Below are 16,292 nucleotides of genomic sequence, written 5' to 3'. Positions count from 1 at the left end.
GCTATATAGCGACAGTTATAGCGACATTCTCGTAGCGACGCTTGTAGTGACGCTCTTAGCGACGCCGGGAAGTAAAAAAACCCAATGTGTTTCCGTCGCTAAAAGCATCACAAGTGCACATAACCTCTTGTAGTGTATGTGAGGAGAATACTCTTTCTCGTAAGATACACCTTCTTCCTCTCAATCTTTCCTCATTCCCTGCTAGCTCTCACCATTTTTGAAGGTGTGTGAGGTCTTGGGACTAAGGCTAGGGACACTAGGTGTGTTTTTCAAGCATAATTTGGTGTATGAAGCTTCCATCTTCATTACACCAACTAGTTTTATCAAGGAACACAAAGATTGTTTTGTACAAAAGTCTCCTCTGATGGGAGAAGCTATAATACAAAGCCTTTATGGAGCGGGGATCGGCTCCATGCAAATCTGGTCCTCAATTGTTGTCAATTGTTCTATTTCTTTCTCTTTTCAAGTATTGTCTATGCCAAACTAGCTAGGTGTAAATTGCTATGTTGCTTTCTCAAATTAAGTACTCTCTCCATGCTCATTAGGATTTTTTTCTTAATGAAATACTCACTATGTCATCAATTTCCGCTACACAAAAGTTACTAGTGCATTAAATGTTACACTCTTCATTGCAAGAAGAAATGTTTAACTACTCATATTGGTTTTATGTAGCTTGACACAAACATTGTTCTCCAGCTTGGGCAATTGGACCACACCCGTACACAATTATGAGGTCGGTACTACAATTTAATTTTTTCCATTTTGTTGTTACTTTTTGTATTTTTTGAGTTTATCAATGCTTCCTTAAGTTTACTTTAGCTACATGTTTTTATCTCACCAATATATACTCAATCTTGATCATCATATCTATATATCAAATAGATACACTCTTCTTTTCTCATAGTTGGGCAATTCGACTTATGTATTGGAGTAATATTCAATGCATGTTGTACATGTTTACTTTATTTCTAGATGGTTGATGTCAATCTACGTATGTCCTTGTTTACAATGCATTTTAGCCCAACGTTCTCCTCTACAGAACCATTCTTTAACACAAGGATAACATTTTATCCCAACTTTTTCCTCCTCAGACATGTTTGGAATGATTGACATCCAAGATGATACTTCTGTGTGTGTGTGTGTGTGTGTGTGTGTGTGTGTGCGAGAAATAAAGAAAAAAACAACTACCAAAATAGGTTAAGGAGTAGGGTTTAAGCAAAATTTAAGCTACAACCCTTTGCTTGATTCAATCACCCCCTTTAGTAGCCCTTTGTTGTATAGTTAGCTCTATGGGACGTAACTTGCTTCTCCCCAATGCTCATCAACTCAAGTTGAGCTATTGTCGTTGCCTATCAATCGGTTCTACTCATCCGCTCGTGTTCCACAACAAAAATCGAGGCAACAATATTTACAACCAACTAAGTACGTAATCAACTGTGCTCCAAAATCTATATAAAACACGTACGAGAAAGAGTAGTGCCTTGGTCTCATTGCTCAAATAGCTATAGAGAAAGCCATGAAATTGGACCATTTTACAGACAGCTGTAGAGGTAACCAATCATCATATATGCATTTTTTAAAAAAAATTCACCAATGCACTTTGTACTTATTTATTTTAGTGGTAGATGCTTGATGTCAATCTGCGTATGTCTTGTTATGTTCTATAGCAACGCCCACCAAGCAAGACTAGTTCTGTGTAATACTTCTTTGGTATTTTGTACCTTACCTGTGTGTGATGTAGTAGATTTCATGTGTTATTTTTTTCCGACATTACACACCGGTAGCATTGATCCATTCAAATGTAAAGCTTGTTTGCTAGAGAGACATACCCTAGTCAATGGTTTGCTATGCACTTCACTTTTGCTACATAAACATGACAACTGTGATGTTGGGATGTGCAAAGTTCCTTAACGAAACTAGTGTGGCCGGCGACCTTCGGCTACCTCTCTCTCTTTCTCTCTCCCCCCCTGCGTGCGCACTGTCCTCACTGTAGCCGGATAAAGGAAATTGCGACACGTGGCACTGAAAAACCAGTCTCCTTAATATATAGTATAGAAAGCATCATTTCTTAATGTCCACACAATAGCATGCTCTCTAGCTGCCTCTCAATTTGGGCATCTCTATACTGGTTCCTCTACCTTTAGAGGAGATGAAGAAGAGAAATTTTAACGTGCCGCAATGGCAACAACTCTACCTATACTCAACAATCTCACTGCAGGAGCGGCAAGCAACGACAGCGACGACTTCCTGGGTGCCCTCTCCAGCGATGCCTACATTCGCTTGATGCTGGGCCCCTGGAAAGACTTGAAACGTCCTTGGCTGGTGCAGTCCGAGGTAAGCAAAGCCTTACAGTTTTCTCGTTAGACTCCTCTCTGTGTAACCCCACGCATGCATGGAAAGGAGGTCTCTTCAACTTGATTCCGACCAGTAGCAATGCAATTTTTGTTACGAGTAGAACCTACTCGTTTGGTCTCCAACCGCAAAATCGAATTGCCTTGCATGCAGTCGAACATAGAGCAATATTTTCTGTTTCATACGGTAGGCTGCTTCATGGCCTCTTACGCGATGAGCACTTTATCTCTTTCCTTCGAGAGCAGTTTTCTATGAATTGAACAGGTGATGTTTTCGGCTTGACCTTTTTGATATCAACATCCAAACATTTTGGCATTAGGGAGAGTCATTTGTTAGTAAGGTTCCCTAGCATTCTGAATAGATAGCTATATGTAGCTTTCTTCCTTGGTGGTATATTATATTCAACTGTTATTGAAGTATTGCAAGTGATTCAAGTCACCTTACTTATTGAAAGTTATTAGAGACAAGTTGCTTCCTTGCCCTCTGTAGATTCAAGCATGATCCTGCGGTCTACTTCTATAGCGTCTGAAGAAAATGAAAAGAACAACGAAGAACTTCTATATCTTAGGGGCTTCTAAGCAATTTCTATCAAAAATTGACGCCCCCAAAAGCTGTAGCTCCCAAAAAGCCATGCCTTCATTAACAGGCTACGAAAAGCACCACGTCAGCCCCGGTGCACAGCTTGCCATGTCAGCTCCGGCGATTAGGGGTACAACGCAGCTTGGCCTCTGACTTGGGTCCTTAGTCTCTGTGTAATCACTTCCAGCGAGAGATTGGATGGAAGCACAGAGGCAACTAGAATACGCAAAACTTTGCAACGCTTTATCACCTCAAAGCAATGCTTTAGCACAGAGAGAAGATGTCGGAGCGGGATGTCCCTATACACAGTCGGTGGCCTTCCCGTTTGGGTATTTCTTTATTAGTTGAACTCTTCTCGTACAAGGAATCGGAGGGCTGAAATCTAAGAGTTGGTGCTTAGGCAAACACGCGTCAATTCTACAGGCGATCTCTGTGTGTGTGCAAGTGAAGGGACAGAGTAGCTTTACTAGCCACTTTTTTGACCTCTTTTTTGGCAATTGCCCAGCAAAAAGCAGGTATTTTCCCATATTTAGGGGGTGTCACAAACTGCCGACGTGTCAAGTCAGTGAAGAACATAGCAAACCTTCAGATCACGGCCGAGGGGCCTAAACCCTAAGAAGAACAAGTAATAGAAGAAGAAGTCCTACCAACTTATGGGACCCCGTCCGATGGGGCCCAAGTGACACAAAGGATTAAAATAAAGTAGGACCCACACTGAAATACTTGTATAGATTTTCAAAAATTGCGTTGGCATGATGACGTGGCAGGTTGTACGGATTTCCGTAATTTATGCTGGCAGCTTTTGGCATTGCTTTTTGGACCAGAAGCTTTTGAGTTTGAAAGTTTTTCATGTAAACTGCTTTTTGGACCAGAAGCTTTTGAGTTTGAAAGCTTTTCATGTAAACTGCTTTTAAGGCCAAGGGCCTTTAAATATGAGGCTAGGGCTCATTCTCTGGCATGCTTCCTGGAGAAGGTGCAGAGTCTCGAGTACCGGTTTGTACTTCGATGATGCAATATAAAGAAATACCGAAAGGGGCGCCAAGGTTTGGGGCCAATACTCTCTGGGGTGGAATTCCGCCACTCTGTGTCGCGTGTCGTCTCTCTCTCTTTGAGTTCATTTGTTATTGAAGTTGTTATTGAAGTGTTAAAAGTATGTTCAGTCTGTTCTTTTCTATTGGCACGTGGTGCCCGCCTTGTGACAGTGGTATCAGAGCATCAGGCGTGTGCTTTTCTAAAAGCATACCAGTCCTACAAAAGAGCAGACAGAGCTATTGGAATTTGATTCGAGGTATCTGCTTTTCTAAAAGCATACCGGTCCTACAAAAGAGCAGACAAAGCTATTGGAATTTGATTCGAGGTATCTTCGGGTCCAACCCGGACTTATTAGCCACTCCCACCCTTACTTCATCGCGCATCGGGCGCGCTCCTGTCTTCACCGCAGTGTCTTACAGGGCATAAGCCAATTAAGATCACTTGCAAGAGAAGGATCCAGATTGGTTTCAAGTCACTGTTTTTTTTCTCAGAAGCAGTGCCATGCAGATGTTGATGTCTACAACTACCAAGCAGCATACTCCAAGTACTTGGCAAGCTTTCAAGAAAATTTTTGCCCGAAGTTATATGGTTTCTGACATCTTCCTTTAGAGTGCAACTTTTGGCAGAGTGGGGTATCCTGAAATGCTTGCCATGGAAACCCTAGCAGATTATAACTTGAAGTTTCTTGACATCTCCCAGTAGATGTCTCTTCACGATCATATGACCTTGGAGGTTCGGTGTGATTGCTATCTCTTGGGACTACCATCGCCGCTAAAGAAACACTGTTTGTCCAAGAGCTGATGGACCATGCTGTGCTCGACTACGACCTCATGGAAGGAACCTAACCCTAATTTTTGGTGCAGGTTTCAAGATGGAAAGTCAGTCGACTTTTTGAGCTTGATTGATGTCGAGATTGCTTTTTAAGTTTGAGTTCTGTTTGATCTTGTTTGGTGATCCTGTTTGGAATTTGTTTGAAATGGATGGTATCTGTTTTGAACCTGTCTTGGTGCCGATTTGAAATGTTTGACTCTGGTTTCAATACTGGTTTCATTGATTAGTGATTTTTACTCCTGAGTGGAGGAGTGAGAAATATTGTCTTGATATTGTTTGAACCTAGGAACGACGTAGGCCAATGCCTGGGGAGCGTTTCTTTGTATGCTAGAAAACCTCCGAACGACGCAGGCCGATGCTTGGGGAGCGTTTGGTTGTATGCTTGAACCTCCGAGTGACGCAGACTGCGGTCTGGGGAGCGTTTGGTTGTACAATCCTCTGAGCTCATGTCTCGGACCTTTTTAGGTTATTTGCGGGGGGAGTGACGAGGTAGTCGTTGAGTAGCTTCATACCGTAGATAGTTTGTCTCGGGGGAGTGCTCAGCGGCGCTGTTTGTTGTGTCTTGTAACATGCATATGTAAGCATTTGTGTTGCATTGTGATGTGCCAATATTCCTAATTGGATGAGATTACGTGGGTATGTAATTTTAGTGCATCAAGACACCCGTGGAAGATTAGTACAGTCTGGGTGTGATGGCTAATTTTACTACGCCGGAATATCAAGAGTTTCGATCTGGACGAAAGGAGAAGCTAACTCCTTGATCAAAAGAGCAGAAAGGAGAAGCTAACTCCTTGATCAAAACAGCCGAAAGGAGAAGCTAACTCCTTGATCAAAAGAGCAGAAAGGAGAAGCTAACTCCTTAATAAAAAGAGAAAACTGATTGTCCCTCGGAATGACCCTCGGAAATTTTTGAGCTAACTTGAGGTGTTTTGTAGATATGCTGTAATCGAGGACGATTACTCTCTTTCAAGAAGGGGAGATGTAACAAACTGCTGACGTGTCAAAGCCTAAAGAATGGAGCCAACTTACAGATGTGGCCGAGGAGCCTAAACCCTAAGAAGAACAAGTAACAGAAGAAGTGTCACAAAGTGATGAGTCATGACGTGGTTGCCCGAGAGCAGAAAACCCTAACCCTAATTTCTACCAAAAACCCTAATTGTTGAAACCCTAATTCCAAAAACCCTAACTGCTGAAACCCTAATTTCTGTCAAAAACCCTAACTGTTGAAACCCTAATTTTTGCCAGAAACCCTAATTGCTGAAACCCTAATTCCAAAAACCCTAACTGTTGAAATCCTAATTCTGAAAACCCTAACCCTAAAACCTGTAAACCCTAATTCTGGAAACCCTAACCCTAAAACTGCAACAGCGTGGCTGATATTCGAAAGTTGCGTTGACATGATGACGTGGCAGGCTGTACGGATTTCCGTGATTTACACTGGCAGCTTTTGGCATTGCTTTTTGGACCAAAAGCTTTTGAGTTTGAAAGTTTTTCATGTAAACTGCTTTTTGGACCAGAAGCTTTTGAGTTTGAAAGCTTTTCATGTAACTGGCTTTTAGGCCAAGGGCCTTTAAATATGAGGCTAGGGCTCATTCTCTGGCATGCTTCCTGGAGAAGGTGCAGAGTCTGGAGTACCGACTTGTACTTTGATGATGCAATATAAAGAAATACCGAAAGGGGCGCCAAGGTTTGGGGCCAATACTCTCTGGGGTGGAATTCTGCCACTCCGTGTCGCGTGTCGTCTCTCTCTCTTTGAGTTCAGTTGTTATTGAAGTGTTAAAAGAGTGTGCAGTCTGTTCTTTTCTATTGGCACGTGGTGCCCGCCTTGTGACATTTGAATCTCGGAACGACGCAGGCCGATACCTGGGAAGCGTTTTGTTGTATGTTTGAAAACATCGGAACGATGCAGACAGATGTCTGGGAAGCGTTTCATTGTATGCTAGAAAACCTCTGAACGATGCAGGTCGATGTCTGGGGAGCGTTTGGTTGTACAGTCCTCTGAGCTCATGGCCCAAACCTTTTTAGGTTATTTACGGGGGAAGTGACGAGGTAGTCGTTGAGTAGTGCCCAACGGCGCTGTTTATTGTGTCTTATAACATGCATATGTGAGCATTTGTGTTGCATTGTGATGTGTCAACTACTGTATATTCCTAATTGGATGAGATTGCTTGGGTATGTAATCTTAGTGCATAAAGACACCCGTGAAAGATCAATGCGGTTTGGGTGTGATGACTAATTTTACTACTTCAGAATATCAAGAGTTCCGATCTGGATGAAAGGAGAAGCCAACTCCTTAACAAAAGAGCCGAAAGGAAAAGCCAACTCCTTAACAAAAGAGCCGAGAGGAGAAGCTAACTCCTTAACAAAAAAAAAAAAGAGCAAACAGATTGTCCCTCGGAAATTTTTGAGCTAATTTGAGTTGTTTTGCAGATGTGCTGTCATCGCGAACAGATACTCTCTTTCAAGAAGGGGAGATGTCACAAACTGCTGATGTGTCAAGTTAGTGAAGAACTCAACAAACCTTCAGATCTTGGCCGAGGGGCCTAAACCCTAAGAAGAATAAGTAACAGAAGAAGAAGTCTGCCTTTTTCTGTCTTTCTTGAGATTTCTGCAAAGCCTCCCATACCTTGGCAAAAGCCGTGTCCAAGTCCCGTGTGTACTCGTCGGCTTCAAAAATCTTATCTTTCATGCTTAGGAAGGGTGGAACCTTCGTAGCACCTTCAATATTCTCAAATGACGCCTTCCCCATCGAAGAGTGAATCGTGTTATTGTAGGCAAATCTCACCAAGGGCAAATACTTTTCTTATTGAGTCTTTTGATCCGAGATGTAAGACTTCAATAGATCCAGTACGACTAAATTTGCAATCTCTGATTGCCCATCTGCCTACGGGGGGAAAGATGACGAGAACTGCAACCACGTGCCAATGTTCTCCCAAATAGCCTTCCAAAACAAACTCGTGAATCTGGGGTCTCTGTCGGAGACAATTGTCTCACGCATGCCATGTAATATGAAGATTTGGGCCACAAACAGTCTCGCTAAGTGATCCGGCTTGACTGTTTTCTTCACTCGAATGAAATGAGCTTGCTTGCTAAATTTGTCAATAACAGTCCAAATACCATCGTGCCCACTCTGTGTTTTCTAATGAAATCCATTGCAATACTTTCCCAGGGGCAGGTGGGTATGGGTAAAGGCTGTGCTTTATGCCTGTCAAACTTGACCTTTTGGCATACCAAGCAACTGCGTACAAAATCGCCACGTCCTTCTTGAGTCTCGGCCAAAAGAAGTATCTCTCCACACCTTTCAAGGTGGTAGCAATGCCGTGGTGACATGTAAATGGTGGATAGTGGCATTCGGTTAAAACCTTTGTCCTCAACGGCTGTGTAACACACAACATTGTTTTCTTCATTAAGTAGCCATCCCGAATGGAATATCCCGCTACTACCTCTCCGTTCTATATTCTACCGAATACATCTGCAAAATCTGGATGTGTGGCATACTGATCGACCATATCCTCGAAGCTTCTGTGGTGTATCGCGGAAATAGCCAAAACCAACTGCTTCCGGGACAAAGCATTTGCCACCAAGTTCTTCTGTCCTTGAACATGGACAATCTGGAAGTGAAACTGTGACAAGATGTTCGCCCATCGCATCTTCTTTTTCAACAGCTGCTTCTATGACAAGAAGTAGCGTAAACTCTGGTGATTTGTGAAGACTGTAAAATTGCTCCGAGTAGGTAATGTCGCCACTCAGTAAGAGCATGGATAACCGCCGAAAGCTCTTTCTCATATATCTGTGCTCTCAATTCCGGCCTTGAGAACAATCGGCTCTCGTTGGCAATGACATGGCCTTCTTGCATTAAGACCGCACCTAGACTACGACCACAAGCATCACAATATGCTTCAAATGACTTTCGGTAAAGTCAAAACTGGTCCTGTAGTCAATTTCTCTTTGAAAGGCACTCACCTTTGTGGGTCCCCTCGAGAAAGGGACTCCTTTGTGTGTCAAGATATGCAAAGGGGAAGCAACCTCTGCAAACTTTCTAATGCACCGCCGGTAGTAAGAACATAAGCCCAAGAAGCTTCTAACTTCATGGACATTCTTCAAATCGGGCCAATCACGGATAGTCTCTATCTTGGCCGGGTCCATCTGCACTCCTACTGCTGAGACGATGTGTCCCAAAAAGTGTATCTTTGGTAGGAAAAATTCACTCTTCTTTGCATTGATCACCAACTTGTGATCCCGCAATGCCTCAAAGACATGTAGCAGATGTGCTCTATGATCTGCCTCATCCTTGGAGAGGACAATAATGTCATCAAAGAAAGTGCCCACAAAAGATCTGTACTCTCTGAAAATCCTGTCCATCATTCGGTTAAAGGTCGCTGGAGCATTGGTAAGCCCAAAAGGCATCACCAAAAACTCGAATAAACCGAAGGTCGTCCGAAAAGTTGTCTTGTAGACATCTCCCGGCGCGATTCGGATCTGATGATATCCGCTCTTCAAATCGATCCTACCGAAACAAGAGGATCCCTGTAGTCGGTCTAGATATCATCGATCCTAGGAATCGGAAATCTGTTCTTGATGGTGATTTTGTTGAGAGCTCTACAGTCAATGCACATTCTCCAAGATCCGTCTTTCTTCGAAACCAACAACACCGGAGAGCAGTAAGGTGAAGTACTCGACTGGATAAGACCCTTTTCCAAGAGGTCTTTCACTTGGTTCATAATCTCTTCATTCTGGGCTCGGCTCACACGATAAGGTGGCCGGTTCGGTGGTGTGCTTCCAGGTATCAGATCAATGGTATGATCATCAAGACGAGCTGGTGGCAACTCGCCTGGTAGGCCCTCAGAAAAGCAATCGGCATGGTGTGGAGAAAATCTTGGCGTTCTTTTTCTAGATCAGACATATTTGTCCTATGATCATCATTCAACTCCTTTGAAAAAGATCGACTAAACAAACAGACTGGATTTCATTAATTTCGAAACGGCCGAAGCCGATACAATAGAGTTACATTTCACATTGATTCGACACGGTTCGGCGGAGTTCCGTGCCTAGAGATATTGGCCCGGCAGAGTTCGTGCCTAGAGATATTGGCCCCAAAGACTGGCGCCCCTTTCGGTATTTCTTTTTGTATTAATCTGAGTTCAAAGTACAAGGGAGTGGGAGGGTTCTCACTCTCAGACTTTGCATCTAGATGCACTGCAGAGTGGGAGCCCAACCCACTTATTTAAAGGTTTACAAGGGATGCCAAAAGCAGAGCCCCAAAAGCTGCCATCTTTTAAAAATAGGCTTAAAATAAAGCAAAGCCCAAAAGCTTCTGAAAAAATTGCTTGCGTAGAGTTTCTTGTGCAAAAGGAAGTTCCGTACGCTCTGCCGTCAGCCAGCTTTTCCGCTTTTCCCGCCGCAAATCACGGAGATCCGTACGGTGCTGCCACGTCAGCCCTGCAGTGTGATTTTTGGGACTGTTTTTCCGGCCAGCCGGGGTGTGTATGCATCTTTTGCCCATAGCCAAGCCATGCCATGTCACCCATTTGTGACACAATGCCACACCATTATCATACGGCTCCCATGTCAGCATCATATGGCTGCCATGTCAGACTGCATGGCTTGGAATTTTGTCGGGATTCGATCCACGATTTCTGGGGATCCGTACAATTGGCTCTTCTGCGGGTAAGGACCTGATATGTCATCACTTTGTGACAATTGCTTTAATTTTAGAGGGCGGTATATGACCAGTTAAAAAACATGTGTACAGGGGAGATAGAAGGTGGTCCATTTCTACTCTTGTCAAGGTTGGAATCATCTTGTGCTGCCCATTGACTCTCTCTCTCTAGATTCTCTCCTTTTACAAAAGAGCTGATATCCTATAGCTGATTCTCACTCCTGGCAGATTTCCTCTCTCTAAGATTTATAGTTTTTTCCTCCACAACAGAGGGTGTTTTGCTCTCTAGGTCTGGATTCTCTCTCTGGTTTCTTAAGGGTAGAGATATTGGTGATTGCTTGATTCGTTTAAACTTGATTCCTGGACTTTGGAGTTTCGAGCAGTTGCACGTGACAAAGTAGGTAGACAAATATGTAAAGGAACAAATATCCAAATGGGAGCACTAGCAATGGCAGTTCAGGGCCACGGACTACTAGTGTATAAGGGTGCTCTGACATCTTCTTTTCTACCTTCACTATTTAATTAATTTCAAGGTTATTGAATTTCGGAAAGTGATTCAAGTGTGCAAAGTTTGGTAGTTAACCGTCTATTTTCAATCACTTGTCGGAAGTGAATACAATAGCTAATTTTTCTCTAATTGAATCATGTGGCCCAAAGTCCATGTCTAGGCGGTTGGTCGTGAAGGAGCTGCATCCCATACTCCCTTTACTTGTCATACATAACACCACAATTTGTAGAAATTATTTCTTGGTTTGTTTCTGTAGTAAGACATGGGATGAAGGAACTTTGTTACCAATGGAGTAAAGAACGACTGTAAGATGTTCAGGAAAATTGAATGACATTAGACATGTTTAGATGAATGTAGCATATTCAATTGAAAGGGCAGCAATAGAACGGGTCTATGTGCTAGTGACAAGTAATAAAAGAGTCACAAGTGATATGTTTGTTCATGGTAAGAATTTTGCCAACAGAATCATAGACTTTATGTATGACACTATATTTTTTTGTCGTTTTTTGCAGTCCAATGTGAGACGTAGTAAGCGAAAGTTACCAGACCCACCTTGCACAACCTGCAAAGGGACAGGGCACATCACTTGCAAACGCTGTAAAGGCAGAGGTTTCTTTCTTTTCACTGCTGGTTGGCAATTTGTTCTGAATTCTAAATATTTATTTTTTTCCAGGATCAGCTATACAGTTTGACTATTTAGATGTAATAAACCTAGTGATGCATGTTACTAAGTCATCAGAGAAAATGTATAAAGAAAGAAAAGCGACTAGCTATATATTGGATGTTGTCCAATGGAAGTTCTTGTTCTATTTATCCCTTTTCTCTTAAGATACCTGTCAGCTCCACAATAAGAGGAAGAACTACAAATAATTCCGATTCTCCTGGAATAAAATTTGAGGTTTAACTGGCGCATGATCTTGGATAACAAAGAGCTTGTCCTTTGTTTCATCATAGCTTGTGTATGCGATGATACCAAAACGGATGGTCTATAGGGCTCTTGTATAAATATCCCATGTAGTTATACAATGGTGGGTGACCACTTTCTGCATTTAAAGAAACAGTGAAAGTGCAGATTGCAAGTTTAAAGAAGGTAAACACTGATAGCTTTAAACTGGAACAACCCAAGAGGAATTCTCAAGGCCTGAAAAAAACAAGTCCAGTTGCTGAAGGTGGCTGCTGAAAACTGCAGATGCAGAGCGCATCTTGACTAAGAGGGTAGAAGAGAGATTTGAAGTATCTCAAAGGGAGCTTATGCACCCACATCCCATCTTCGGATGCCTCCTTGTTTTGCCATTGGTTCGACACCGGTTGGTGGATTTTGGCCCAAATTGTGGACAGCTGTTTCCTCCAGCAGCTATTGCCACTCTCATTGACTGCTTCCTTTGTGCACCTGCTTTGGGGTGCCTTATCTCAGAAGGTGTTGGGAGTCCCTGTAGGTGGCCAAGTCACTATCATGTGCACATTGCACTTGGGCCACGTGGACAAGCTACTGCTACAGGTCAGCATCAGTCTTCACTTAGCTTAGGATCTAGCTTGGCACCTTGTGAGCCTCTAGACGGACATGCATGATAAGGGGGGTCATGTCACAAAGTGATGACGTGGCACGACCACCTGGAAGAGAAATGACGGAGTGGACAAGAGAAACTGAACCAACCAACTTGAAGAACTTATAGAGCACCGATAGAGGGGCCCAAAACCCTTAAAGACAGAAGCTTGAACTCTGAGAGAGATTTTCGTAAATTGCGCTAACATGCTGACATGGCAGGCTGTACGGATTTTCACAAATTGCACTGTTGATGATGATGTGGCAAACTGTATGGATTTCTGTGTTTTGCATTGCTAGCAGTTTTGGGCAGCTTTTGCGTGAGATTTTTGGAGCATATTTTTTTGGGGTTTAGCGCTTTTGGGAGAAGTGCTTTTGGGGCTCTGCTTTTAGTCAACCCTTGTATAGTTTATAAGGAGCCCTTGGGGCCTCATTCTGTGGAGCATTTGGACATAGAGTCTGAGAGCACAAGACCCTCGGGAGTTGTACTTTGTGGCAAGCAATAATAAAGAAATACCGAAAAGGGGTGCCAGTCTTTGGGGCCAGTGCATCTGGCGTGGAACTCCATCGTGAAGCTAGGTACATGTGGGTGAGATTGATTGCAGAGACTGGTAGATATCTTTACATTGCTATTTGCTACTTTCCTCCGAGTATGTCAGTATATGCACCACCCAGAGGACAGTCCCCCTTCTCTATTTTGGATGATGACATATGGGAATTCTCTAGAGATGGTGACATTATCATTCTAGGGGACTTCAACGCTAGGACTGTCCATTATCAGACGGTATTTTATGATACTTCAGAGGAGATGCTGAGAGAGCTGGATGTTGCAGAGACGGGCCTATCCAGGATATCACAGGATGGAGAACATACTGAGTATGGACGACACTTGATGGACATGGAATGGGGACTGCACATGGATTGGCCATCTTGAATGGCCTACAGAGATTTCCCGCTGCGGGAGGCTTCACATGCTTTCCACACAGACATGGAGCCAGCACGGTAGATTATGTCATGGCACAACCGAGCCTCATCTCTAGTATCCAGGATCTCACAGTTGGGCCGAGACTTGTGGGGGTGGCAGTGGATCATGCTATTGTGTCACTGACCATCTCTTTCCAGTTCAGTGTAGCACACATTCCACGAGTAGCAGCCCCTACTCGCTACACCTTCACGCAGGAGACGGATTCGGTATACATAGACGGGATTTACAGATGCCTATCCACTGAGGAGCCGGGACGACCTCTGGAGGAGCTTACTATTATACTGACATAGACATTACATGATGCAGCAGCAGAGGCATACCCACACACACAGCCTGAGCAGAGACGTCGTTCTGGGAGCATGCCTCAGAACCGCTGGTATGATGAGGAATGCCGTCAGACTAGAGCTAGACTTCAGAGGGAAGTGCTTTTGGGGGACATCACACACAGAGTCACAGATTGACTTCTGACGCCTAGTGCGGCGGAAGAAGGGCATTTTTGGCTCGACTAGAGCAGGATCTTTACCAGCTATTCTTGAGTCAGGACTCGCGTGAGGCATGGAGGCTCTTTCATGAGCCCCCCCCCCCCCCCCCCCCCCCCCCCCCCCCCCCCCGCCATTACCTCTACAGAGACCTGGGGTCGGTACGCATCATCTTTGTACACAGTTTCTGGACAGCAGCCCCTTCCCGACCTCCCTGATCCATGCCCACATACATGTGCTTTTTTCACCGCTGAGATGGTGAAGAAGGCCATTGACAGGATGAAGACTGGAGAGCATATGATCATGATGGCTTAGTGGTTGAGCATTTCATGCATGCCAGAGATCTACTAGCAGAACTTCTAGCAGTTATGTTTAAATGTGCCATGTGTGAGGGCTTGCGTGATACTTGGAGCCTGTCTACAATCGTACCTATCTTCAAGTCAGGAGACCCTATGGAGCCTGGAAATTATCGCACTATCATGATTGGGCACACATTGGCACGGTTGTACGCATCCATTCTTGAGCAGCAGCCGAGTAGATGGGCAAAGAGGGAGGGAATGCGTGCTGTTGGGCAGGCAGGGTTCAGGAGAGGTTTTTCTACTCTTGGCCATATTTTGACACTCAAGGCCATCATCAAGGAAGGCAGGTCCCGTGGGAGACGGAGCTATTGTAGCTTTGTGGACTTCCGCAAAGCATTTGACACAGTACCCAGAGCTATATTGATGCGCAGATTATAGGAGATGGGAGTACCCACAGAGCTCATTTGGGGGATCATGTCACTGTACAGATCAGTAGTAGGGCATGTACGCACCTCAGAGAGTCTATCTACACCGGTTTACTCCACTATTGGGGTGAAGCAGGGATGCCCGCTCTCTCCTACTCTAGTTGGGTATGTATGTGGATGAGGTTTCTGACTACATTGAGAGAGATGGTGATAGAGGTGCACCCCTGGCAGGGACATGGATTCCGCTATTGTTATATGTTGATGATATTGTGTTGATCTCTGACTCTCTGGAGGGGATGCAACGTCACTTGGATGCTTTGCATAGGTTTGCCCATGAGAGTGGCCTGTCTGTTAATCTTGGTAAAACCAAGGTCATGGTATTTAATACCACCCCACAGTGGATCAGAAGGTCAGCGCCCGCATTCGCATATGGTCAGGAGACAGTGGAATATACAGATGCTTACACTTACCTTGGAGTGATTTTTAGTGGACCAACATTTGAAAGACTAGATTGACCAGAGCCCACTCGCCATTGGGGAGACTGGAGAGGATGTGTTTACAGATTCAGTTTCTGGAGCCTCGGACGAAGCTCTGGCTCTTTGACACTTTGGTGGCTTTTGTATTGCTCTATGGAGCTGAGATATGGGGGCCTTCATTGGATCATCACGAGAGAATAGGTCGTAGTGATGGATGGGGGGACATGGAGAAGCCTCTAGTCTCCATGATCTCGCGGCTCATTAGAGCCAAGGCTTTAGTACCACGAGCCATTATCTGAGCAGAGCTAGCTGCCCCCCCACTAGTAGGTGAGGCGCTCAACAAATCTGTTTCCTTCTTACACCGCTTGTGGGAACTTCCCAGAGACAGATACGCCCACCTTGCACTTGAGTCCTCCCGACAATTAGCTAGGCAGGAGGAGACAGCATGTTGGTATGGGGAGATGACGTCATGGTTCTAGGCTGTGCGCTCCTTGCCGCACTGTCGAAGCAAGGGACTTGCCAATACACCGTGTGCGAGCCACAAACGGCTCCAAGCACACAACAAGCCTAAACTAGCAAGCTCAAGAAAACAAAGGGTGTGTCACTCACCGCTCTACGCTCGCCTTCGTGGTGGATTCCTCGCCGCGATGAAGAAGAAGCTGCAGTCGTGCCGCGCTCAACCGCTTCGCCGCCGTCGTGCCTTCGTAATGCTCGATCGCACACACACTCTCCCTCTCTCTCTCTCTCTCACACACACTCACAAGGAGGTGAAGAAGAAGAAGATGGAGATGGAGCAAGAGCACTCTTCAATTGCACAAATGAGAGAATGAGTAAAAATTAGGTTTAGTTGGCTTTTATAGGAGCTCACCCCATTCACACTTGGGCGCCCATGCTTAACCAACTAATCCCTTGAATGTCCAAGTTAAAGTGCGCCTCTCATCGGCGATCACTCTACCTTTCCCTATTGGTCCGACAAGCCCGGTACCTGACTCTAAATCATACATAATACGCATCCATCGTAGGTGATGGGTGTCCGTGTGCCATGAGGGTTAACATGCCCCCCTTCCTGATGTAGATTCCGTCCTCGGAAGCTATTGAGTTGAAGTTGGGTCGTCGAGGTGGAA

At 44.5% G+C, this 16,292-nt stretch overlaps 1 protein-coding gene across 2 annotated transcripts in view; it reads left to right on the top strand.

The window, feature by feature from the left end:
- Window positions 1-2,117: 2,117 nt before the first annotated feature.
- The window catches only part of LOC147461590 (uncharacterized), a 57,655-nt gene continuing 43,480 nt past the window's right edge, over window positions 2,118-16,292 (top strand). Inside the window, exons 1-2 of one of the 2 annotated variants that reach the window (XM_086509094.1) lie at window positions 2,118-2,334; window positions 11,474-11,570. In XM_086509094.1, the coding sequence (XP_086365220.1) occupies window positions 2,179-2,334; window positions 11,474-11,570 (253 nt within the window). In that variant the 5' untranslated portion in view covers window positions 2,118-2,178. The remainder of the gene's footprint in view (window positions 2,335-11,473; window positions 11,571-16,292) is intronic. The other variant, XM_086509095.1, reaches the window with a different exon arrangement.

The sequence above is a fragment of the Adiantum capillus-veneris genome, chromosome 3, assembly GCF_014529385.1.
Source record: "Adiantum capillus-veneris isolate H3 chromosome 3, ASM1452938v2, whole genome shotgun sequence".
NCBI classification, from domain to species: Eukaryota; Viridiplantae; Streptophyta; class Polypodiopsida; order Polypodiales; family Pteridaceae; genus Adiantum; species Adiantum capillus-veneris.
Note: the sequence above shows the minus strand (reverse complement) of the source record. Positions and strands in the feature narration are given on the sequence as shown.